This window comes from Athene cunicularia (assembly GCF_003259725.1).
Source record: "Athene cunicularia isolate RWA chromosome 6 unlocalized genomic scaffold, athCun1 chr6_part1, whole genome shotgun sequence".
NCBI classification, from domain to species: Eukaryota; Metazoa; Chordata; class Aves; order Strigiformes; family Strigidae; genus Athene; species Athene cunicularia.
The window spans coordinates 22760787-22787262 of NW_020799105.1; the positions used below are offsets into that span (position 1 = coordinate 22760787).

Genomic DNA, 26476 nt, shown 5'->3' on the forward strand with positions numbered 1-26476 from the left:
GGGGGGGGGGGGGGGCGGTTACCAAAGCGTCTGTGTAATAGGTGAAGTCCTTTACAAACCAAGAACAGGACCCCCGGGGGGTGCCCTGCTCTCCCGCTGCAGTCGCTGCCGGCATCGGGTCTCCTGATGCCAGGGAGCAGCGCCACTTCTGACTTTACAATCAACAGGATGTCCCCTGAATCTGAGGCACATACTATATTATATTTAATATTTTTAATTACTTTATTTATATATATATTTATATATATATAAATCCACAAATGTTTTACCTCTACAGAGAGAAAAAAAAAAATTTAAAAAGTAAGGCTTTCTTAAACTGAGAATAAGTACATGAAATCATACAAACCCAACAACGAATTACCCAACAGAACACCACCGTGGCCTCAAAACCGTCGCTAACTGTAGTCTGTGCCTACGCTAACGTGCCCAGTATAAGGCCATGACTCACTGGAGAAGCGTCTTTAGTAAGGCAAACGGGTTGTGCTGTATGTAAACTGAATGCTACGGCTACGTTGAGTACAGCTGGGTAGTGGTCCTCTGGTCACCTTCCTACCAGGGGGGGTTAGCATGGCACCAGTAGCAGCCCTTGGAAAGAAAACAGAAGCCCTTAGGAATTACAGCCCTGGTGATGCACATGCGAGAGTCCGCCCGGAGCTCTGAGGCAGCAGCCGGGTGTGGATTTGGGTGAATTTGCCCTTTTTCGGTCAGTTGGGAACCGGCAGCTGAGGAGGTGCCCGTGGCCAGCGGGAGCTGTGTGCCCCGAGACGGGACGTGTCAGTGGTGGGCGGTATGGAGCATCAGGAAAACTCAAAAACTGAGAACGGTGGCTGTGCCACGGCGGGGCACGGACCTGGGGAAACGCTGGCATGGCTGGACCCTCCCAAAACGTCTGAGACCGGCAGCGCCTTCCGCTACCGGAGGGCTAAAAATTAAGCCAGGATGTATTTTCTTTGAAACGATGCATCTAAGCGACACTCTAAAAGAGCTGGAGGGTTCCCCAAAATGAAAAGACATCCCTGTTGTCCCCTCCCCAAATATTTGGGGCTGGCCCTGCCTGCCAGCACCTGGCCTGGAGGGAGCAGATGTGGCCACTGCCATGAGCAAAACCTCTGCGGTGCCCGGACAGGGATAAAGCTATATAACAGCTGATGGGTTCCACTGTGATGGGAGACGCCACATGCATCCCAAACCACCGCAGAAAAAAAGTGCACTAACACAACCAGAAATGATGAATAAAAGCTGCACCAGCGGCTCTCAGCCCTTTCTGAGTTACAGACTCCTAAAGCTTTGCCAAGGGGGTGGCAAACCCCATTAAAAATATCAAGTCTTCAATTGCTGTTGGTATCAATGACTTTTTTTTCCTTTCTCGCTTTTGCAGAGCTCAGGAAGGGAACCCTGAGCTTGAGGGAACCTGCTGGAAGCCACTCGTACAGCTTTCCTGGAGGTTTAAACAAACAAAACCAAAAAAAAGAGGGAGGGGGAAAAAAAAAAAAAGTGTCCTTCTAAACCTGTTAGCAAGTGGACAGCTTATTTTTACCGAAGAGAATTCATATTGTACAAACATAATGGTCACCACTTTATCTGTGCTTAGAAAAGGCACAGGAAGAGGAAAAGCTTTCAGTGCTGCTACCTGGATTTTCAGCCTTTTGCCAGCTGAGTTTGTCAAGTAACCCCGTGGCGTGCCTTGGGCGCACAGCCCCTTCACAGTAAGACAGAGCCAAAAAAAAGAGGGTGGCAGCCATGCCTCGGGTAGCAAAGAGGGCACAGCTGCTGGTAAATGGGTAAACAGCCCAGCCCTGCTCAAAAGTGGGTGTTGGGAACCCAAGCGAGGGTGGCACCAAGCCTAATCGGGGCTTTTTCCTGATGGGTTTGAGAGAAGGGGACTGGGAAGAAAGAAAATAGGGAAGAAAGGCTTGTGAGCATCCTCGGGCAGTGCCAGCCACGTGCTGCTGCGGATGCTGCCCTGCACTGGAGCTGTGCGGGGGCAGGGGTCCCTTTTATTCCTCATCAGGAAAAGGAAAATTGGAGAAAAAAAAAAAAAAGTAAAAATCCAGCTCTTACCATTATTAAATTTAAGCAAAACACTTCACTTGAGATTTCCTTCTCATGGCACCGCCAGGGACGTGGGGAGCGAGGCGGGTGCTGGGGCCGCACGGGATGCGGCCGGAGAGGAGCCGCAGCCGCCCCTGCAGCCACCAGCCCGTGCTCGGTTTGCCAATGTCAGTATTCTGTTTTTTCCCCCCCTTTTTCCCGTCCTTTTCTCCTTGTGCATCCCTTTCTGAACAAGCGCGGGTGGGACCTGGGGGAGCGTGGCCAGCCCCATCAGCTCCAACCTTAAATTGGCAAAAGCCGTTTACTCGCTCAAGGCGAGGTTTTGGCGATCCCTGTGCCTGGTGTCCCCACTCGGGCAGGCAGTTTCCTCCGACTAGCTGATCTCTGGCTACAGTAGTTACAAAGAATTTCAAGATTTACACACGCACGCACACAAATTGCTCTAAATACCTGATGAAATTTTGGCAAAGCTGCTTCATCCCCTCCAGCTGGCAGGAGGAGAGCAGTGGCAGGACCTCGCAAACCCGGCGCTGGCAGCGGGGAGCCCTCCACGGCTCTGCTGGCAGCCCCCCGACCCCGGGGCGAGAGGACCCGCTCCCTCCTCAGTTGTTTTCTATCTGCTCGATATCGATCTCGCCATCCAGCTGGAAGAGGCCCTCTGCGCCCGTCCCGCCGCTCCGCCACGCCGCCCCGTCCTCCTCCTTCCCGCCACCTTCCTCCTCCTCCTCGCAGGAGAGGTCGTCTCTGCTGGCCCGGCGCTCGTCGGCCTGCGAGCGCGGCGGCTCTGGTACCGGGGTGCAGGCGGGGGTCCTGCCCGGCATCACCTCCGGGGAGCGGGGGGCCGCGGTCCATGGCTGGGGGCCGGGGAGCCGCTGGGAGCCGTCCTCGGCCGCGGCACTAAGGCAGGTAAGGCTGTTGAAAGTCTGGCGGTTCTGCGAAGACAAGGGGAAAGAGGCAGCTGAGACGGTGACCGGAGGGAATCTGAAGCTGTGCTGGGCTAGAAGTTACAGAGGATGAGCCCAGAGTTCCCCTGACCCCCAAACCTGTGAGCCCCCCACCCCCAATCCCAGCAGAAAGCAAAGCAGATCAGCAGAAACGCTCAGCTCGCGGCCGCCTGGTCCCCAGGAGCGGGGCAGCCCCTGCAAACCCCCACCTCCCACCTCCCCACCCGTGGCTGGTCCTACACCCCTCCTGTGCCCCCGCCACGGGCCGTGGCATCAAAAACATCCCTGCCCTGGTCTGGATCGGTCCCATCACCACCTCCACCCCCACACATCTCCCCGTCGTGTGTGTAAGGCAGGACAGAGCTGTTCGCCAAAAATAAATATTTCCAACGATTCCATTTATTAAACCAGCTAAGAGAAACTTCAGCCTCTTCTTTTAAGTAGCTGGAGCTCGTTTACTGCTAAACCCTCCACTGTGATGGCTCATGGCTGTCCTTCCTTAGTAAAGCCGGTGCGAGGTCAGTTCTCATCTCCCTAATGAAGAGGTTCCATGGCTGGCTGCCTCGGCCAGAAACAATTTCATTTATGTACCGTCAGGTCTTCAAAACAGTTTCAAACAACGGCTGGGAGCTCACAGGAATTCAAAACCCTTCGCAGCAGAGCACACGGGAACCTCTCAGAGATGCCGCCTGACCACAGCGTGCTTACCTGATAGGGCACGCCTTTTACCCAGGTTGTTTTTCCAAAGAGCAAACTAAATCTTAATTAGTGAATGCCGATGGAAATAACGTGGCCGCCCCACTGGCTGTGGGGCAGAGCTGGTGCTCTGAGCAGGAGAAGCCCGTGGAGCATCCCCGCAGCTTGTACAAGTGTCTCACGTGAGCCAACGTGCAAAGCGAGCGTGCGACGGTGTGCTCGCTTCACAGACACCCGTCCCGGCCACATCCCCCGCCGTGGGACTCAATGTGAAGCTAATAAATACCACGGGGTATTTATATATTTATCTATATAAAGCCCCTTGTTAGAAGATGCTCACTTGATCTATGGCCCCCAAATCCTCAGAAACCACACCGACAAATGACGAGCACACGAGCAGCAGCGCTCCCCTCCTCCTTAGGTTTGCCTTTCCTGATGTGGGGTTTAGGTGTAGTGCGAAACCTGAAGCGTATTTGCAATGAAGCCGGGCTCCGGGTTAGGAGATTCCTTGCTTTTTAAAGATCCCTATCCCAGGGGAGGCTTTTTTAAGTGTCAGCTGAAACCTCTGGGATGAGAAGACCACAGCATGGGTACATGGCTTATATTTTTGGCTGTAGGAGATGGGCACATGAGGAAAAAACACTCTAAAGGAGAAAAGCTACACTCAGCGATAAGTTATAGGTAACTGATGTCTCGGTGGAAATACGGATCAGGTGGGATTCCTCAGAGGCTTCACCAGCGCCTGGCATCAGTCAGTATTTTCTTGAACAAGCAGTCTGGTGGGGATCAATCTGCAAAGGCAGCCACCAGCAGCTCTGTGGGAGTCCGGAGCAGCAAGAAGATGGTAAGTCCAGATGAGGTGACCTCCAAGGAACAGTTTAGGTTTAGGCTCAAGAGGGGCTGTGCAGCAGAGTGTACTGTGTTTCCAACAATAAGGATTCTGGAGCACTGCTAAAGACTTCTGAAAGCTGTAAAACCTCATCCCCAGACGCCATTCGTACAAGTTAGACAAATGCCGTTAAACTAGCATGGATGTTGGGTTGCCTGGGGCTAGCAGCAGGGTGTAGGAGAGCTCTTTGGGTCTCTCCCGCTCATTTATCCAGGGGAAGGCAAACCTGGTGCTGTTTCCATCACACCCTCTCTCCAAGAGCCTGGGTCAGACCAAAGCCAGAGTAGCCGGGAGAGCGTCAGCACCCAACAGAGCTCACAGTCAGGACCAAACACGCAGCCCGAAGACGCGGCCTTGCTCCAAACATCCCCGCTGACGCGCCCAGTGAATTTATGCCATTTGCTTGAGGTTTTTCATCTTTCAAATCCAGGTAAGCTGGGAGTAACTCCGCCAAAATAACTTAGCACGGGCTGTAAATGAAGCAAGACTACCCCTTACATACCCCCTGAAGGATACGGGTCAAAGCCCCACCTACTGCACACTCCAATCATTTCTTAAGAAATCAAAGGTACCTGTGCTGAATTTGTACCCCCTGACCACATGCTGCTGAGAGGCTTTGGGCCCTGCACTAAACAACACACCACGGTAAAACGAGTCGTTGCAGGAGATGATGCAGTGGCCTCTGTATCTGCAAGGAGAAGCTCCTGCTCTCCAAGGGTGAGTTGACCACTGCTCAAGCTGGCAGGGGCCACATTCCACATAGCCTTCCACCTCTAAAACCTTCCAAAAACCCACAAGCCCCAAGCCCATGTGAAAAACCAGGCATTTGTCTTTTAAAAATGCAGCTTCACGCATTCCCCACGTCATCCTTCTCATATTTGTGAAATACAAGTCGTGCCTCTCCATGCGGTCTGTCTTCTAGGTGCTGAATGTGCAACAGCTTCAAGCAGAGATCTGCATATTGTGGTTAATGGACAACTTCTAATTACCACCACACTTGGAGAAGGCCTGAGGACATAGGAGAAATATTTTCTAAGTGCTTAAAAACATTTGCAAGCGTATTTCCAACAGTGATTTAGGCACTTGAAAGCCTACGTCTCCTGAAAGTCAACAGCCCTCTCAGAAGTGCAAATCCCTTCTACAAACAAAACTCTGGCACTTCTGAGAATGTTAATTTTCCTCCTTCTAATCGAGCTCATCTCCTGGCTCTGGTGCTTCCCTGGGCTCGGTACCCAGGAACAGACGTGCCGGGCTGCTGCGGGTGGGCTGGAGCATCCTGTGAGGATGGAAGATGCTCTACAGTCTTCAGAGAGGGAGATGGGTGATGCTTGTAATGCTGAATGAAGGAGGAGGAAACCTGAAGAGCAACTAAACAGGTCCACAACACACTAAACAGGTCCACAACACAACACACTCTTGCCATCCAAATGAAGTGTTGCCAAGCTTGGACACGTCTCAGAGAACAGCCATGAAGGTACTTGACTTTCAGGGAAATATTGTATTTTATTGGCAAGATAATCAAGCCAACAGCCTCATTTTCCCTGCTCAAATCCACACAGGCTGCAACCCAACATTTTCCATGTACAGCCCTGAGTCATTCCAGGTAATATTTTTACCTTCCCTGCAAGAGGATGGAAAAACCCTTCCGATGGTCCCGCAGCTCCCAGCGCTGCAGCAGGTGCTCATGGAGGAAGGCCACGGGCGGGTGCTGGGTGGAGGCACTGCCTCTGACGGGGGTTTGCCGGCGCTCAGCTTGGAAAGCAAGTTTTCACAGGCACCAGGTTCTGTGAAATTCCACGCCTCGCCTTCCTGGAGGGATGGGGGGAACACACCACAGCTGGGGTCTGTGTTACAAAGGTGTGGGGATGAACATTTTGGGGAAGGGTCCCCCAAGATGGTGATAACTGAGGCAGCATCGCCTGTGCTGGCCACAGAGCAGCGGTGGATCAGCCACCACCATCAATGCAGCGTCTGTTCTCAACCCATCGGGAGCCTTTTACTCCTTTTTTATTTATTGGGTGAATTTAGCGTGTGCTGAAGTGCTGAGCTGGCAAAACCGGGCAGTCAAGTCCCCTATTGATATCGGCCAAAAAGCAGTTTTGGTGGCACAATGCGGTGCTTGTTCCCCATGGCCAGGCAGCCCTGGGCCCCCTCCGAGCCCCTCCACAACCTTGTCCTTCAGCACCAGACCAAAATGGGTATCAGGCATCTCAAATGCTGTTGGTCTCAAGGAGACCGTGGGAATCCAGACACCCTCCCAGATCTGACGCAGGTGGCTTTTGGGAGATGCTTCTGGCCATCCTGACTTCACCTGGCGAGCATCTATAATGTACCTTCCACCCAAAACACCTTTACTCACAACCACAATAACCCTTTCCTCACCATCTGAGGTGCCGATTTTCATTCCCTCAACTCTCCCTGAAGCTGCAGCAATCCAGTGTGCTGGGCAATCCCTTAGAGGGAGGAAGAAAATGAGACAATGCTACAGCAAGCACCCAAAAAATCATCTAAAAATAGAAATAAGAAACCCTTGGCCTCTTGGAATGAGCTGCAGGGCTGCCAGCCAACCTCCAGAGCAAAGCCCTTCTTGTGTGGTGGTGACCAAGCTCAAGGCTACATCTCCTTCTCGCTGGGCTCTCGTGATGCTCCATGCCATGTGGGGACCAAGGCTAAAAGCTGGGAAGGCTGTGGGAGCTGACTCAACGCCCACATCCATCCTTGTCCACAGGTTTTTCCTCCCCCTGAGCATGTGTCCCCGCAGGGGCTGGGGGCTGGAGGCAAGCAAGCTGGAGAAATCCCTCAGCAGCATTTCTCCGTCTAACTCTTCCCCTCGTAAAACACCCAGCTGTGAGCTTTTCCCTGCAACACGTCCCTGCAAACACGGTGGATCTGCTAGAATAAATATTAGCAGGACTGTGATCCCTGTGGTGATCACGGCTTTTGCACAAACACGTTTGGGTTGTTTTTTTTTTTTTTCCACCCTGCCAGGTGATTGCCGCAGTTTTCCTGGGGAAGGTGTAACGCTACAAGCTGTCAGCACCGCCGGCCCTACCTACCAAGCTGTCATCACCTCCCGTTAACACACTGGGCTACAGTTGCTTCATAAAGCTGAAAATAACCCGGTTGCCAGAAGGAAAAGAGAGAAGCGGGCGGCGAGCAGTGCTGCTCTGCGTGGGCACGACGCACCTCTGCCAGCCCTCCCCATCCAGCAAAGCCACATTTGCTGGGGACTTCTCCATCCGGCTCAGGCTTAAATCACTCTCTGAGGCAAATGTGAGCTGTAAAATGCCTTCAAACTGGATCATTATCTGCTGATTTGGTCGTTTGCACCACGGTAAAGTTCAGCCTGGCCTTTGTGTCATGCAGAGTGCTCATCCACAGAATCCCAGAATCATCTCGGCTGGAAAAGCCCTTGAAGCTCCTCCAGCCCAACCATGACCCTCCCCCTGACCGTTCCCAACTCCCCCAGATCCCTCAGCGCTGGCTCAGCCCGACTCTTCAACCCCCCCAGGGATCCCGGGGACTCCCCCCCTGCTACCAAGGAGGATGTCCAGGTGCTTGAGGCTGGAAAATGGGTTTCCTTTGGGTTTAAACTTCTGCAGAACTTCACTCTAGTGTGCTACTGGGGCCAGGCACGAACACCCATCACTCGGGTTCAATACTCTCCACTGCTTTTAAGGCACCCACAGTCTTCTCCAACTCCATCCCCAGGCTGGAGTCCCCGAGGCTGGTTTCACAGAATCCCAGAATCATCTCGGCTGGACAAGACCTTGAAGCTCCTCCGGTCCAACCATGAACCTCACACTGACAGTTCCCAACTACACCAGATCCCTCAGCGCTGTATTGACCCTACTCTTAAACACCTCCAGGGATGGGGACGTTTCCCTGTGAGCAGGGAAGGGGAGGAAGGGAGACAGGGAGAGAGCTGCACCAGGGTCAGTCCTGAGGCTGGAATAACCAACCTCTCCTTTATAACCACGAGGAGCATCTCAGGAGCTTTGCCAGCGGGCCTGGGGCCGTGCACGTTACCGGCTCGGCAGATACCCCAGACAGGTCTCACCAGCACCTCGCTCGCTGCTGTTTGGCTTCCCCAAAAAGCAGGAGACGTGGTTGTCTCGCCCCGAGCAGTGTTGGGCACAGCCGCCGCACGCGGCTCAGCAGCACCCGCGTCCAAGATCAACATCAGCACCAGCGGGGGAGGCCGCGGGTCTTACACCAGCCCTGTCCTCCAGCAGAAAGAGCCTCTGAGCGATGGATGAAGTGTTGGGAAAGAAATGACTGAAATACCTGAGGAAGGAAAACACAGGAGGCAGTTATGGGGTGTATGAAACGCAAACGGAGCTCGTGGGCCTGGTGCGGAGTCAGAGCTGGGTTAGACGCAGTGCTGCCATGTCAGGGAGCTCAAACTCATCCGCTTTTTTTTTTTTTTTTTAATTTTATCTATGGAGGCATTGAGCAATCTGCAGGCACCCCTGCAGCCTTCGTCAGGCCGACGTGCCTGCAGCAGCACCCCCTGTACAGAGGGGATGGCTCCCCAAGCTGCTCCCAGCCGGTACCATGCCGCTGCCCTTGTTTTCAGGGTCTGCCTTCCTGGCTCCTCCCTTCCCATCCGCTAACAAAAAATAGTATTTACAGAGCCCCAATCCTAATTTTGCAAAAACAGGCACCAGTGCTTAGACGGTGCATTGAAAGTCTACAGCTTTAGCAGATAATTTTGCTTTTATTCTGTTTGGTGTGAATAACAGCTTTCATGAGGAGGCTCGAAATATCTATTATCCTACCAAGTTGCTTCACACCACACTATTAAACAAACAAACCAAAAAAAAGCAAGAAGGAGGCTTCAAGTCATTAGTACTAACGCTGCCCTTGGAGCCTGTAGTTAATTTGGTTTTACAGGCAGTTTTGCTCTTGTCTTTGAAGCTCTGTAGCTGCCCCAGTGACAGTGAGGATGTTTATAAGTTTCTACAAATGCAAAAGAAGCAGCTGTTATATGCCCCACCGATGGGAATCCCTCTGGTGCTACAGAGCCCCAGGGAGATGCTGGAGAGACAACCCTCAGAAATCACGGAGAAATCCAGCAGCCACGGCTACGCACGGAATCAGGGAGCGGCGACGCTCTCCGGGGCTCGACCGTCCCACCCGTGCACAGCATCCTCCAGCACTCTGCACGTGGGGACTCGGTCCCAGCTCAGCCTTCCAGCCCATTCCCCTTCCCAGTGATAAATGGAATAAATCCTCATTTCCTGCCAAGAGTACATATTTTTCCTAACAGACACTGAACCCTTTGCTACGAGCTGGAGAAATCTGTTTGCTCGCACAGGTCGTTAGGCAACCTCACAAGTGATTACTGTCTACTTACTTATTTATTTCCAGGTTGCCCATCCCTCCTGTGCCCAGCCTTTCGCAGCCTTCCTGCCTTCTCCTCTGCATCCCAAGAGGCTGTGGCAGAGCATCCCTGGAGCACCGCAGGGTGCTCCCGCCGACACGCTCGGCGCTGCTGAGAGCCTGGCAGACAACGGCATCGGGGCCGGGCTGCTCTCTCAATGATGCTACTGCAACGCTGAGGGTTTAAGTGGAGTGGTTCTGGCATGAGCAATGGTGAGCCTGAAGCTGGCTTGTCCCCAGAGCTGGCAAAACTTCAGGGTTTGGACAGGGCTGATCTCTGAGGAAATTCAGAGATGCTGGTATTTTGACCTGTCCCAGGTTAGGATGAAACATATGGAAAATTTTAAATTTTTTAAACCACTTTTTCTGGAATCTCAGCCCTATTCCATTTTCATATTATCTGCACAATTTTCAGTACAGAAACAATATTTCTATTCTACTACTGTGGTCTCACTTCATGCTCTTAATTATAAAGTAAGACCTTATAGAAATTAAAACCAAGCTTCAGAAAAAAAATCTCTCACTCAGTATCTTTAATACAATGCTTTCCATGAAACTCTCTCATCTCCCTGAATCAGCCCATCCCAGTGGAAACCTGCTCCAGCTGAACCCTTCCACCTGATTTCTCCGGGTATAATTCACGTAGCAGCACCAGTGGGTGCCCAGCTTTACACCCCACACCGATTTTGTCACCCGCGTGGGGACAGCATCACCTCCCTGACACCAACCACCTCCCTGGCAATGACATAAAGCCTTTATCTGCCCCAGCTCTTGGATTAAAATATGCTTGAAAGTGTTTGAGACGAATAGGCGTCTCCCCGTCGGGATAATGTAAACGCAGCAGGACACTGCGTCCTCCACAGCGGGGAGGTGAGAGCGGGACCGACCACGGTGATGAAGAACTGGGATGGCTGCCGGTGGGCAGCATCTCATCGTTTCAACACTGTCATTAAAGCAACCACCAGCAAGTAAAGGGATAAAATCATATCGTGGGTGACCATAAATCCAGAATTCGTGGTGTCGCAGCGCTACGGGGTGTAAACCTGGGACGTCAAACGTGAGGCAGGAGGTGCAGAGATGCACCTAATCCCAAACAGTTTCCACTGCCAGCATCTCGCCTCCCACAGCACACACGGAGCAGGCTTAGTGCACAGTTACTAATTGAAGGTGATCGTGGTAGCCTGCTTTTCCCCAGGCATCAAATTAATGTAGGGCTGGATTAAGAATGCAAAAGGAGTAAGTGATCTGGTGATCTGGATTCCTGTACCTGTTACTGCTCCTGGGGCACCTGCACCCACCGTCACACTCAGCACCGTGGCCTCCTACAAATGAAATGCAGACTTGTAGTGCACATCACTTTTCTGACACAGTCTCCACTTCAGGCTAACCCTCAGCATCTTTCTCTTGAAAGGAAAACTGAACTGCCCTCCTAGTTTATTTATACCTGAAATGTTTGGTTAGAGTTTTGCAAGGCAAGAGACACCCAAGTAACTTCTGACCGTCACTACTAAAGATTCTGCGTTGAAAAAACATTTTCTACAAAACGACCTGGCTGCCTGGGAGGTCACGGCCACGTTTCCCTGTGCCCAAAGGAGCTGTTCCCACCCCTACGCTGGGCTTGTCTGGAGGTCCAAAATCTGCACCCTGCTCCATCCTTCGAACGCCTCTGGCAGGAGATGTGATCAATGAAGCACCTTCAAGGGGAGGAAAACCCAACCGCCGTCTGCAAACCCCGCTGCCACTGCATCCACCTGAACCACGGCAGGGAGCAGCAAGCCTGGAAATCTCCTGGAATGCTGGGGTTTGAGTGTTGTTTTTTTTTAAAAAAAACCCAGCATTTTGATCATGTCAGTTCATTCAAGAATGAATCTCTGTGCTTTATTTAAGCTGTTCTTTGGGTCCACGGAGCATATGAGCCTGGGGACCAGAGGGTTAAACAGCACGCGGTGAATCAGATGTGCATCTTCGGGATACAATTGGATTTTGTCTGCGTTTGGGACAGACACTGCCAGGCTTTGTTTGTGTTTCCAGCCCCGTCCTCCCGTGTGAGTGTGCACAAGGGTGCAACACCCAGCCCCACATCCCCAGACCCTGTGGAGGGATGGAGGCGGGAGCAGGGAGGGGCAGGGCACGGTCCCTGGGTACCACGGGGACCTTTGGCACTGGGACTGCCTTCACATGGGCACTGGGTGTTGCTGGAGGAGCCCGTCCACATGCACACACCCCAGCCCATGCTGGAAATGTGATTTCACAGCAGAAACGCCCAAGTCCCTGGGCACAGCCCGTTTCTGCTTCCACGGCTGAATTTATTTTCAGCCCATTGTGTTTGATGAGTCACAAATTTATAACCGGAGTAGATGGGACCGTTTCGACTGTAAAATCAAAACAATGGATGTCATTGCATTACACGTTATTGCTATTAAAAGCTGTCGGTAACTAAAATAGAGCCTGTTACAATAAATCACCTCCTACAAACGTACTCTGACTATACCAAAGTACCTTGCCTGAAATGGTCACTCCAGAGCTGCACCAACAAATCAGCCTTTTATAGGGAGACAGATCTTTTTTGCATGCTACTTCTGGCAGCAATATGGCAGGGTGCCTAAGAGCAAGGTTTCATTGCTGTGGGGAGTACCCAGATTACATCCCCCCCGAGCCAGCATGGCCTCGGGAGCTTATGGGCAGGGGTGCACAAGCCTTTGCATTGCCTTCAATGTCCCATTTGGGAACCGGAGGCAGGGAAACTCTGCTCGAAGGACATTTGCAGAAATGGCCGGAACAGAGATGATGCATATCAGGTCCAGTCCAGTTCCGTAACTTCAAAGAATCCATTCCTCTTCACATGTTGCCCTTTATACATTAAAAAATATATACGCACTCAGACCTGGTAAAACTCTTAGACAGGTCGATCTATGATGCCCAACAAAAGCTTTCATTTTTAGTGCAGCAAAGGAAAAAAAAACGATGCAAAACATCTCTGCAGTCAACAGAAATATTTCAGGGATGAAGTTCTTCCCAGTGTACAAGCATCCTCCGTGGCATTGCGGGGAGGAGGACGTCAGCAACCTGGGCTTGCACCACTGGGCAACCTCAACAAATACCACTTGGTCCACCCTGCCTTGGGGACACCCGCTGAGAGGAGGTTTGCTATGCTTCAGCGAATACGGAGACTTGTTTGTCAAAGGAACAGGGAGGGGAAAAGAACCCATTAACAGTTCATGCCAGGAGCAAACATCATTATGAACCTAATTTCCAATACTGACTTGAATTTTTTTCAACTACTTGTGTCTTTAAATAAAAAAAAAAACCAACACCAGGGCAATGAATAACGATGGCAGCGTGTGTAATAGTCTGACCAAAGTTAAAACCAGCCGGCCTCTAAGGTCCTCTGCGCCCTCCGAACCGAGACATTTTCTTTTGAACCTGAACCAAAGGCTTTTTCCCACCAAGCCACAAATCGACCTTTACAGGCTCTCATTCATGTTTATTTAAAAAACACTGGGGCTTGGAAGCTGGAATCTGTCTCAGAAGTTACATCAATAGCAAACTATTTCCTGGGATACGTCTGGAATTTAAAACCTCCAGTTTTTCGACTGTCACTACCTTTTGGCAATATTTGCCACTGGCTCAAGTGGGTGCTGACGCAGACTGAGATCGGTGCTGCCCCTCCTGACTTTGCCAGCAAGCCTGAAAGCTGCCAAAATTTAAACAGAAAATCTTCTTACACGAAAATGTAGAGAATTTTACCCCTTGAGGAAAGAGCTGGGTGGTCCGAGAGGTCACTTCTCCCATCCTGCAGTTTGAAACTTCTCCCCACTCAGTATCAAGCCCAGCCTAAAACATTTCAAGCCGGTGGGCTCTTTACTTCAGCTCTGGGAGTGTAAAAGCTCCTTCATGCACGGAGCATCCTGATGGAAACTGCCATTATTCCTTAGTTTGGAATGGAAAAGAAGGCAGGAGACAGCTTGGCTACCAGCCATCAGGAGAGCCCCATTACACACCCCACTCCTCTGGATCTCCAGCCCAGGCTGAAGCCGATTTTAATCCTGAAAAACACAAGAACCACACATCCACATTTCAGGAGGATGCTCTTGTGATTCCTGGTGCAGATGACTCCATCCTGTGATGGCACGTGCTCCTCAGAGGACAGTGAAGTCACCCCATGAATGCTTCTGTCTGTCTACAGCAGCCAGCGGAGCAACGTGAATAGTCCCGTTGTAGCCGGCACCAGCATCTCAGCACCCTCTCCGTAACAGCTGTCTTTAGGCACAACGTCCTCTCTATAACTCTCCCTTATCAGGCACACCCCGTGCTGCATCCTCACCACCTTCTAAGTTGGTGTCCGCTGCTGCCAGCGCCCTCTCACCCACCCCTCACAGCCCACCCGCAGGGCACACAGCTATTTACGGAGAATTCCCAACCATGGGAAGCTCTCCATAACCCCGGGGAGATGCAAGGGCATATCATATTTTAATTACCTTGTCCTCTAGCAATTGCTCTCTGTCCCATATACTATATGCCATACTACATAATAAAAGACAGGGAGATGTGGCACTTGGGGACACGGTTGGGCAGGTGACTTGGCAGCGCTAAGATAATCGTTGGACTCCATGATCTTACAGGTCTTTTGCAACCCCAACGATTCTGTGATTCTAGTGAGGAGCTTCACAGAGGAGGAGAAATAGTTTGCCAGGGCTTTGGGACTCCTCAGTGTTCATGGGTACAACTCTTGCAGCAAAGTAAATGGATGTTAAAGAAAACTCAGGAGGAGAAGGCATCGATAATACAATATTTGTTACGCTAGACACAGCTTTTCAAACTGCAAAATGCTTTGAAGGCTCACAGAGAAGCCAAAACCTTGTGGAAATGGGGCAGAGGTGACAACCCCAAGTCTCCGTTTATTACCAGCACACAGATCCTAGCAGGGCACTTCAAACTGTCAGGGACAAACCTCTCTCATGTGCTATGCACTACACACCACACAGATGTCCGTGCCTTTCTCTACACGACAAGTTGTATTTCCAAACACCAGATCATCCTCCATTTCCAGGCAGGGCTACCCATGCTTGGGGCTGCACGCTGCAGGGAACGTGGCTGGGGTGGAACAAATATATATATATATATATAAATGATTCACTTAAAAAAAACAGCTGTAAAAAAGATATCTGCGTTCGCAAATGTGTTAACACAAATTAAAATCTCTCAGTAACAACCATATCAAAATTTTACAAGGCAGGAAACAGAATGGGCAAGAGATAGCGAGGGCTCGTTTTGCCACTGCTGGGGATGATTTAAAATTCTTATTCTGGGCGGCTGTTGTCGGTGTGACAGACATGTTATGTCTCCCGTGCAGCTCCCCAGAGCCTGTGTGAAGGAAAGCAAGCTGCTCAGCCAGCACGCACACGCCAACATCAGGGTTGGCCCATGGTTCTGCTTCCCCTAGATGACTCAGACAAGCCACCAAACCCAGCGTTGATGCTGCCGCGCGGCGTTTCGGCACACAGCACCCCAAATCCTGCAGGAAATGTTGACACAGGACGCAGAGGTGGGAAATGGCAAAGCCCCCCAGGTCACCACACAGCAAGGTGTCTTTTGGAGAAGGACTGCACCAGACCATGGGAGAGGAAAAACCCACACAGCATCTCTGGCAGACTCTGCGTTTTTAAAAAAATCCTTTTTTCTCACCTAATACACCCAGACAGCTTCTCAACGTGCCTTGGAAAGGGTGGAGCCACCTGTTCCTGCCGAAATCAGCCCAGCCAGGGGCTGAGCACGCTGCAGAGGCTCCTGCCACCCTTGCAACCCACCACCCATATATTTTAGGCACGCCCACATCAGCAGAAGAAAACCAGCTCTGTGAGAAACCTCCTAATCCATGGAAAAATCTGATGCTGAGCATTTCTGATCACAACCTGCTGGTAGGGACACAGTCCCCGGAGCTGCGAGACCGAGAGCACCGCACCTCGGAAGGAGACCACATTGCCACGAGATTCATGAACACGCTGTCAGAACAACTGCTGGGATTTTGGAGGTTGGATGTTGCCCTCCTTAGGACTGTGCTTCACGTGGAAAGGGGAAAAAAAAGCTGGTCAGAGAGGAAGCCGAAGCCCTGCTCTGAAATGAGAGGATGGCGGATGTTCTCGTTTTAAGGGGCACAAGGGTGGTTGGAGATGTCAGGCAGCTCTCCCAGTACTCAAACCCTCCTTGCTTGGGGCAAAGAATAGAAACCAGCTTCTTCACATCTCACCTGCCCCTGGACACTGGGGATAACTAAATGACACGTCATTGTTACCCACTCTCTGGAGTACGACCCGCCAGGCTGGTACCCAGTGTGAAGGTGAACAGGCATAAAGCAAAGCCTGGGTGTGCATGTAAAAAGATTCAGAAAGGATTTTCGTGGTGCTGTGGGGCTTTTAAAAATTGTTGCTATTTCAACGACAACCACATTCATGGTTTGGTTGAAGACTCTCTGCTTCGGTGCCATATGAGTAAATAAATAAGGGAGCGATATGGGCTCACCTCACCTCTCTGAGCTATGGGAACTGCAGTGAGAAGAGACAAAACCAGCATTCTGAGGAATTAAAGGCAATGTTTTCCCAAGTATTTTCCCTCCCAGCAGAACTTTAACATTTAGGTCTCTTTCTTAATTAGCCCAGTTATGTAGCCATGTAATTGCTTCCAGGAGCAACTCCCTCCCCTCCTGCCTGGCCTAAATATCCCTCCTGGTATGAAGAAAACATTTCTTTCAGGTCAAATTATTTTTATTTTGATTATGGTACCGGGTTTCAGGCCTATAAACACACGTGGTTACCAGCACAAGAAAAAAATTAACTTATCTGCTGCCAGAGCCAGATGCTGATCTGGCACCTGGCACCCTGGGCTCAGTCCCCAGCTCTGCTGTTAGCCCAGGGACTCATGGCATGCCCTGTGCCTCAGTTTCCCCATCTGTAAAATGGATGCTTTCCAGGTCTACTGGAAGCCCAGTCTGGACACTTTAGCTTTCCTTTGCTTTGAATCACAAAGACCATTGCACAAAGCCATTTCTACCCTGTAAAAGCCAGACTAGAAGACACGAGCAGCCACACGGTCACCTTGCCATTATTTCAGCTCTTCACCTGAAATCACCTAATTTTCCAGTCTCATTCCTAGAGAGGCATTAAAAAACAGCTTGGGGGAATACTCAAACTTGCAGGGTTTTCTCGAGCACACTTATCCCCCATCTCCTGCTGCCCACGAGGAATTAGTTGGTTTTCACAGCATTCCTGTCCCGGGGAGGGCTCCCACCGTGCCCCACGCCCCGAAAGCCCGCCCCACCAAAGGCAAGAATGCTCACCGTAACTTGCCTAATCCTGCTCGTCCCTCTGTGCCAGTCCTCCCACACGGGGAGCAGCCTGCCAGAACTGCTTTTCATAACCGAATAGCTACAAAAACCCTGGCCCTTGCATGGCTCCCGGCTTTGCTTTCTTCCCACTCTGCTACAGCCCTGCTGCCCCAAACCCAGCAGTACGGGGAATAAACCCCGCTGGGTTTCCTCCCTGGAAATCAGGGATGCTCTGCGGGCTGGATCCCAGTTACGGAGGTCCTTGGTGACGGTGTTGTTGGTTGGCTGTGCTGGCATTTGGCAGCAGACCGGTGAGCAAGGAGGGGATGGGAGAGGGGGTGCCCATCGCTCTTGCTGCCACCAGCACGGGGGGAGATGCTGCACCCAGACCATCCCTTCCCCATCCCTACAGTGTTTGTGCCTTGCAGCACAGGGCCTCGGGACCCTTTCTTTATGGTACCAGTTCTTGCAGAGGATGAACCACCCCAACAGCTATTTCTGTCTAAACTCATGCTTGAGGGTAGCTGAGTAACGCAGGGTGCTCAGGCGTTGCTTTCTTGCTTTGGGGGATTTTTTTGACGTGGAGGACGGTAGCCAGAAAAAACACAACTATTCCTCAAGCTGAAGGTTTTCCAGGAACATGGAGCGAGCTGCTATTGGAACCTACAAGTTATTAGATTTTTGCCATCCTTGGGTCACCTGCCTATGCCAAAGCCATGGCTATCCAAATTCTAAACGTGTGCCTGGGCTCAGCATCCACCAGAGGGAAAGGGAAGCTGTTGCTGACCCCCTGGGATCTCTCCAACCAAGCCCTTTGTTTCCCAGCCGACAAACTTTCCCCCCTTGGTCTGATGTGATGGAGAAGCTGGATTTGCCCCACAGCATCCTCAGAGGGCAAGGAAGGTTGGTGCTGTGCCAGCTGCAGAGCCCTGTGGCACTCACAGCTGCCCCAAGGATCCCACCTGGCAAAATATTTTGGTCAGATTTGCCATCTGATACAGTTGGGTTTTATAAAGCGTAATGCATAGGCTTAGCCTGACTGCTGAAGCACTCAGATGGTCCTGCTGGGATCATTAAATTAGTTAACTCTGCAGTTGTAAGCCGGCATTTCAGGCACATCTACTGCAAGGGAAACACGCGTGTGTCTCACATCTCCGGGTCAAGGTGTCCGTCCGTGTCCTCCAAGAGCCTCACTGGAGCCTTGAGGGAGCAGCTGAAGGACGGAGATGCTGGAAAACACTGACCCAGCCAAGCTGTGAGCTCTGCTTCAAGCCTCAAGGTCCCGCTGTCTCCTCGTCGTGTCCTTTGTCCCACACGGGGCTGGGGTGCAAGGCCAGGGAGGGACCGAGGAGGGAGTCGAGGCCTGCACCGTGTGTGACTGCCCACCGCCGCAGCTCTATGCCACCCACCAGACCTTTTCCTCCTGAGAGGTGGAAACCAAAGCCCAGACACTCTCCTCCTTCCCCACCCATCACTTTAGCCTTCTACGTCAGCCCCAAAAGCACCTGCAGGCACCCTTCCTGGGGCCGGTGACCTTCCGCAGAGACCCCCGGCAGCACCAGGAGTGCTGCGTGGAGAGGAGGGTCCGCACCTCTGCACAGCTACTGCCCCACAGCCCACAGCCCTTCTCCCAAAAGTCAGTTACCAAACACAGATGATGCTGCTTTTAGCATCCTGGCTGTTTTGTAACCGCAAGCATTCCTTCATGTTGTCTCAGAATCACAGCATCATTCAGGTTGGAAAAGCCCCTCGGGATCATCGAGTCCAACCCTCAGCCTGACTCTACAAAGTTCTCCCCTACCCCACATCCCCCCACAGCTCATCCCAACGGCCCTGAAACCCCCCCAGGGATGGGGACTCCCCCCTCCCTGGGCAGCCTGTTCCACTCTCGGACCACTCTTGCTGGGAAACTTTTCTCCTCCTGCCCAGCCTGACCCTCCCCTGGGGCAGTTTCCAGCCGTTCCCTCTTGTCCTGTCCCTGATCCCCTGGGAGCAGAGCCCAGCCCCGGCCTCTCTGCAATGTCCTGTCAGGAGCTGCAGAGAGGGATGAGGGCTCCCCTCAGCCTCCTCCTCCTCACACTGAACACTCCCAGCTCCTTCCCTGGTTCCTCACAGGATTTATTCTCCAGCCCTTCCCCAGCCTCGTTGCCCTCCTCTGCCCTCGCTCCAGCCCCTCCAGATCTCTCTGGGATTGAGGTGCCCAACCTGGACCCAATGCTCCAGGTGTGGCCTCACCAGTGCAGGGGGACTATCACCTCCCTACTTCTGTCCCGGCTTCTCAGCCCGTTTTCAGTTACTGCTTCTCTTCCACGTTTCCACTGGCAGCTGAAAACTTTGAAAGCTCACTTTGGATTAGCCTGGCAAGCAGGATTTAATGGCTTGCAAATGGTTAGGGATTTGGGGAAGAGATTGACCCCCTGAGGATGCTGAGGGGGGCGTCTCGTCCTCACAGGGGCAGACAGCAAGACCCCCTTCTGAGTGCACGGTCTGTGGGACCAGCGGCCCAGCTCCCAGTGATCCAGAGTGGTTTCCAGGCAGGATCCAATCCCTGAGGACAGCTGAGAAGGGCAATCTTCTGAACCTCACTACGCCTTCATCCTCCTGAAGCTGGGTCTTAGGTGGGTTTATGTCAGTCCTTTTTTACCAATTTATTAGCTCCTAAAACACAAATCCAACACAGAGTTCAACAGACAGATGCTGAGATTTGTCAGATCCTTCAGCCACGTCCTCTGCCCATCCTGAGGGCACCCCTGTCCCCCACAGGGTCCCTGCTGTGTGGACGTGGGATGGACAGATGTCCAACACAGGAGCCAGTGTGGGGACTCGGCCCTCGGGGTTGCTCTTGTTTAGACTCTGAGTTTCACTGGGGCCAAGGCCACCCCAAAGAGGTGGGTTAAGAGGTGCAGGATGTGATCTCAGCCTGTGAAGCCTCACACAGACCTTGGCAGGGACCTCCCAGGGCTCAAGATGAGCTACAGCCGGTGCTAAACCCCCGATGGGCACCAAAGGAGCCGGAAAGGAGCACCCGTAGGTTCACAAGACTGGAAGAACAGCTACAAAAACAGGCTTTCCAGGCCCTGGTGCAAGCTTTTTATTACTGAAAATCTGCAGAGCAGAGCACCGGTAGCAAAATCAGCTGGAGGTGATGCCCCATCCGCTCGGTGCTGTGCTGGGGCAGCATCCCCACCAGTAGGATCCATGTGGGGCTCTGGCCTACCTGCCAAAACACCCCCATGCCCTTCGTTTGGAAAGGCCGGTTAATTAAAGAGTAGAAAATCACAGGGAGCCTTTGGAAAAAAGGAAAAAAACCCAACTTCATTGGCATTTGCAAAGATAAACTCATTAATTCTTTTAATGAGGAATCAAAGCCTCAGAGCCGTCGTGCCTGCAGCCACGGGAAGATCGCTCCCTGCTCCTCTGTGATTTCCTTTGCTGGCCGAGCATGAATCATGAGCAAAGAGGAGCAGATGACTTCTGCTCTGCCCTCCCTGCACTCCTAAAATGCTCATCTCACCAGGGCACAAGCACCGCTCGGAGCCGGTAACCACCACATAGGGTCTCAGAATAGCCGAGTGATTAAAAATAGCCTCGTCCCTTTGGCCTCTTCCCTTTCTTCAGCCGTGAGTGCTCCAGCAGATACGGGCATCGTACCAAGGCTCTGCCACTCATTCAACGCTTCGGGCTCATCCTGAAAGGCCTTGATGATCACCTCCACCTCCTGAGGTGCTGAGCAGCTTGTCCAGAGGGATATGATGGGCACATTCAGTCTTCCAAAACCAAACCACTGGTCATGGCAAGCAGACACCCCCAGTGGGCAACCAAACCAAGAGGCACATGAACCACCAGCTCTGTGTGTGTGGGTACTGCACGGGATTTTGTTACCTGTGCACTCACACAACCACACATGCTACTATCGTGTTTCCACGCCAAATTCACCACATGCAACAAAACCCCGTGACATGCAAACATCACCCTTCGCACGGCGCCTCGTCAACCCTTGCACATATGACCGCGTGTCTACACAACCTGCCTCCCCCCAAGAATAAATGCAAGTTACGCTTTGCATTTCCAAATACAGCCCCAGAAAGGACCACTGGAGGAGGAAAAGTGGATGAGGAGGATATCCTGGGCACGCGGGAAGAGGAGCAGCCCATTTCCCAGCGCTGGTGTTGGCTCAGGGCCGCATCCTTCCCCCTCTTTCCCCAGCCACTCTGCACTGTGGACTTTCAGCCTGGTCCACAGCCCATCTGTGACCTCCTGCCATGCCAGGGGGTTGTTACAGAGCCTCGAGGAAAGCTGCGGTCATCAGCGTGCGGTGGCAAAGGCAGTTTTAATGTGTTGGTTTTAAAGCGAGGAACCGCCTGGGAACAAGGGGCGAAGCCACTTTCTGAGCAAGCCGGGGGGACGTGGCCATCGCTGTGCATCGCTCCCTGCGGGGCTGACACCGATCTGGGGACACCTTTGTCCCCTCCCCACAGTGGCAGCTTGTGGGGCTCCCAGACAGTGAGCTCTGGGCAGGGGCGGGAAGGCTGGCAGTGGAGGGGCCACCTTGCTCTCCTCATGGCCAGTTTTGAGGTAATTTAGGGTTTTTGCAGGCTTTGGTTTACTGGGAAACTCCTGTTCAGGCTTGCAGGACATCCTGCACCCCACACAGAGGTGAAGCAACCAGCGGCTGCTTGTACAGAGAGAATTAGGAGGGGGCAATTGTGCTATTCCAAGTTGTGGCTAGTAAAATATAGTAACACGTGTAAGTTGGTTTTACTGCCTGTCCAGCTTATTAGCGAATAAAATAACCTTAGCATGTTAAACGTTGCTGGTAGGGTTCATCAAAAGACAAGAGAGATGCCTCACATCCATTTCCCCTCCAGTCACCCAAATACGTGATTCCCTCACCCTTTTTATCCTCTAAGCTCCTCTGGAAGAGGAAAAGCCAATCTCTTCCTCCAACATCACTGCACTCCAAGCACCCTCTGCGCTGCCAAGCACGAAACACCATAAAATATCACGTTCTTCTAAGAGGGGAAAACGCATGCACAGCGTCGGATGTCACCCTGCTGGGGAACAGCAAGGGGAGAAACCCCACGGCTGTTTCTCCATCCCACCCGATGAACTGCTGCCAGCAGTTTCCCTGCAAACAAACAAGGCGATGCCTTGCACCAGGAGGAATTTGCCAGCCGTGGCTGCACAAAGAAAATCAGAAAAAAAAAAATTGTAAAGGAGAAATCATAAGAATAAAAAGAAATTTTAGGAGTGCGAAACGGAAACGCTGCTCGCACTGTCCTTCGATGTAGCCTCTCACTTCGGCTCTCGCTAAAGTCCAGTCACTTGGTCTTGCAGGGAGAGGACCCGGGAGCAAAATCCTCCCCGGTTCACACTTCAGATCTGTTATCTGGCTTTGCGTGGCAGATTGAAGAGAGAGGTTGTGCTCTGTGTTTGCAACTGAAAATGAAACATGATAACATCTCCAGAGTGGAAAATTACAGAGGCTAAGAGCAAGTAAAGCCCGTAGAGGTATGAATTCGGCTTCTGACGGAGCCAGGGCTACGTGCCTCGGGGTGCTGCCTTCACGGCAGGCCCGGGGCTCCTCTCTCCTGAACTCAAAAATGTGGGGTTTAACATATTCCTGCTTGCAACGCGTGCCAGGAGGAAACGACGACACGGTGGACTCAGCGTGTAAAAATCAGCGCAGTACAGAAGCGCGGGGACTTATTAAAGAAATCCATTTGGAGAGGAATGGGTTTTCTGTCCGAACAGATGGATGTGTCTCCCCGTACCACCCGCGTTACTCTGCACACCCCAGACCTGCCTCGGGAGGACGCTACGGGACTTTTGGCAAAGCAGAGAACAGCATCACCTGGCTGCTGAGCCCTCGCAGGGACGGCACCGCCGCCTCTTACCTGGGTCATCTTGGCAAGATCCAGCGAGGGTCGTTGCTCCTGAACCTCCTCCGGTCTCCGTCGCTTGACCCCAACTTTTTTGTCGTTCAGGACGCAGGGCTGCGAGCGGCTTCGGGAGAGCCCGCCAGCCCGTCGGCCCAGCTCCGGCGTGGAGGCAGGAGTGCTGCTGGCCGAGGGCGGGCAGTACTCTGAGGAGGAAAAGTGGTCGTGCGAGCAGGAGAGGGACCTCTGCATGTCCACCCGGTCCCCTCCCTGCCCGCCGGTGGCCGATTTCCTCGGCTGACATCCCAGGCGGCTGCTGAGGGCGGGATGCTCGCAGGAGAGCGGGTTGGAGCGTGAGGGCAGGCTGAAGCTTGAGCTCCTCTGCATGGTGGCGAAGCCGTTGGAGTAGCGTTGCACGCTCCCGCCACTGTAACACCGACGTTTCTCGACCGGCGTCCAAACCTTCGAGCCTAAGGGTCTCCAGGAGGTCCCGCAGCTCGACATTTCATCCGAAAACGAGAGTGAGCGGCACTGGCGCTTGCTGGGGGGGGCTGAGGGGTTGCCGTGGGGGTCGCTGAGGCTGAGGTCTTTGATCAGGTTGGTGACGGAGCAGGTGCTGGCCGTCTCCCTCGGCCAGTGCGAGCCCTCCTCGCCCTTGTCCGACAAGCAGTCCCAGATGCTGGCACCCGGCTGCTCGAGCTGAAGTGGACATTTCCTGCTGAGATCTCTCCATCTGTCATTTTCTGGTTTGGAAAGCAGAGAAAAAAAAAAAAACAAAACAACAAAAACACACACGCACAGGCATTAGCGTTAATTAATTCTGCGATTCGCTTTCTACATCCATAAACAAAAAGAGTAGCATATGGGATGTTTACCCGTACAAATTAATTAACTCTTGGAATATGGTTTTCCAAACTGCCAGCAGAGCGGTTGCTGCAGTGTAGATGGAGAGAGAGACAAAGTGATAATCGCAGCAGGAGCGAAACCGCTAGAAGAAGATAAAAACATGCCTTTGAAAATCCAGATTGCACCAGCTAAGGGGAATTCAGCAGTATAAAATGTATGGCCATTGCCTTAGCTCGATGCTGTATCATGTTTCAGATGCGTGCAGCTTGTCCTGGGCTCCACAATCAATAATTGCCAGAGAGGTTCACAAAAACTGGACGTGAAGAGCACAAAGTTGTAGCACTGCTGGGGCAAGATGGATCTTGGGGGACAAAATTCAAGAAAGGAGATGAGACTTGGGATGTTTCTAACAGAAAGGGGATTCCCCCCCACCCAGGCATCCAGCTGCCTGCCGTAGCCCAGAAATCCCAACAAGGTCATCAGACCCTACGGGAAACCAACAGCCATCCCAACACTCACTGGGCTGTCCTGGCAAACCAGCATTGCTCCCCAAGTCAGGGTCTGAGCACCTCTCCCAAACCGACCCAAAGACACCGTCTAACAGAAGTTGCTGCACACGATAAGATGCACGATAACCTCCAGCAGTTCTTTCCCCTCGCTGTCCATCTCCCCTCTGTCTCCCAAATCCGGGACCACCTGGGTGCTCTGGCCCAGGTGCCCCCCTGCCTGGGTACCCACAGGGAGCGGGAAGGTGCTACAGAAACTGGGTACCCACACCCTCCTTCTGCAGCAACCTGGGTTTATCATCTCTTCGGGGTTACCTTGAAAATCCCAGTTGTACCTAGCACAGCTATTCGTCTGTAACACACATAATGCTGAAGCATTTATTTAAAGGAACAAATCACTTCATAGGCTCACTTTTTTTTTTTTTTAATTAAATACAACATTTTATTATTTTCTCCCTCTTTCTTTCATTCAGCCTGTTTACAGGGGAATTTGTTCCTCCTGCAAATTTGGCTTGCGGTAACAGCCTCCCAAGGCAGCACAGCAAAAGACGGTGGTGACCTGTTGTGTGGTTTTGGGGTCAGCATAAAGACATTCCCTTTATCAGATGGGTGCATGGTTTCAGGGTCAGCATAAAGACATTCCCTTTATCAGTCAGGTTTTGCAGTGCTTGGGCCAAGCTCTGACAAACCTGCACCTCCAAAGTCTGCGGGCTGAAAGGTGTATGGCTACAGGTAGCTCCGTGTAGGAAGACTGAAAAGCTGGCTACAGCTGGATTCAGAAATCCCACTGCTGGACGTGTCAAAAGAGAGGATTTAAGGTGATGATCTCATTCCCACACAAGGTCCCGCTGACAATAAAAGAAAAAAGCAAAGTATCATCAAGGTCTGGCTGCCCGGCGCAGGACGCGCAGGCGAACGGGGCTCTCTGCCGTTGACGCTCAACAGGAAAACCATGGTAGGACAACCCCATCAGCTGCTGCAATGGAAAAAAGTAATCACCGCACAGCCCTTCCCTGGTGACTGTTTTTGTCGTCGGCTGCTGCGAACAGAGGCAGACCGTGCTAGTTAACCGTCGCTGCGAAGTTTCACATGATCGTATCTAAATCTTGTCATATTTTTGAGGGGTTTTGGGGTTTTTCCACTCAGGCAACTGACAGATGAATTCAAAGCCGTACCCAGCCTGCAGCTGGTAGGTACCAGCCTGACAGGGAAGATGCAGTGGTGCAGAACGCTTCTGACCAAGGCTCGGTTTCAAGTCAGGAGGTCAGATTTGGGGGCCCTTACACCACTCTTGGCCAGTTTTCCCATTTCTCCCCTCATCCAGCTGCCGCCGTAGCAGCTCCAGCCACAAACAGCCTGGCTCTGCCCTCAATAACCACACGGCATTTTAACTGTTGCTGTCCTCATTTTAATAAACACAATGAAAAGTGATAAATTTGTACTAAACAACTACATCTATGTTTAGATCTTTATTATTTTCCCTCTGTATTGTGCTGCCAGCAGAGAGATTTCTTGGGTCAGGTCAGCAGACAAAAGAAACAGAAATAGAAGCTGATTTTTCATGGCAAGCTGCCACAATCCTCTGGCCGGAGATGTCACGCTGTACAAAAGGCCTTGGTGAGGAGGATATGGGACACCTTCCTCTTTCACCCCCGCTTCAGCACAAACAGCTATAAATCTTCCAAACCTTGCAAAGTAAATGGTAATTGCACTGTTATCCCCAGCACCAGCTTGGGGTTATTTGCTTTTCCCCTTGCACCGTGGGAGCTGGTTTTTTGGCAGGGCAGGGAGGAGACCCTGGCACAGCCCAAACCCCTGAGCACCACTGACCGGTCTCAAACTACCAGATAACCCAGAAAAAGGTTTTTCAGTACAAACAGAAAACTGTTCACCCTGAAACAATTTGAAAATGGGGTAGTCTAAGGGCTGAGGGTGTAATTAAAGGGCTCAGGAGAGCC

The 26476-nt window shown here is 52.0% G+C and overlaps 1 protein-coding gene across 1 annotated transcript in view; it reads right to left on the reverse strand.

Annotated features, from left to right (window-relative positions):
• Window positions 1-6: 6 nt before the first annotated feature.
• FAM53B (family with sequence similarity 53 member B) overlaps window positions 7-26476 on the reverse strand; it is a 36131-nt gene continuing 9661 nt past the window's right edge. Inside the window, exons 4-5 of the mRNA XM_026851038.1 lie at window positions 23185-23909; window positions 7-2984 (exon numbers count right to left, since the gene is read on the reverse strand). Coding sequence (XP_026706839.1) covers window positions 2655-2984; window positions 23185-23909 — 1055 coding nt within the window. The 3' untranslated portion in view covers window positions 7-2654. The remainder of the gene's footprint in view (window positions 2985-23184; window positions 23910-26476) is intronic.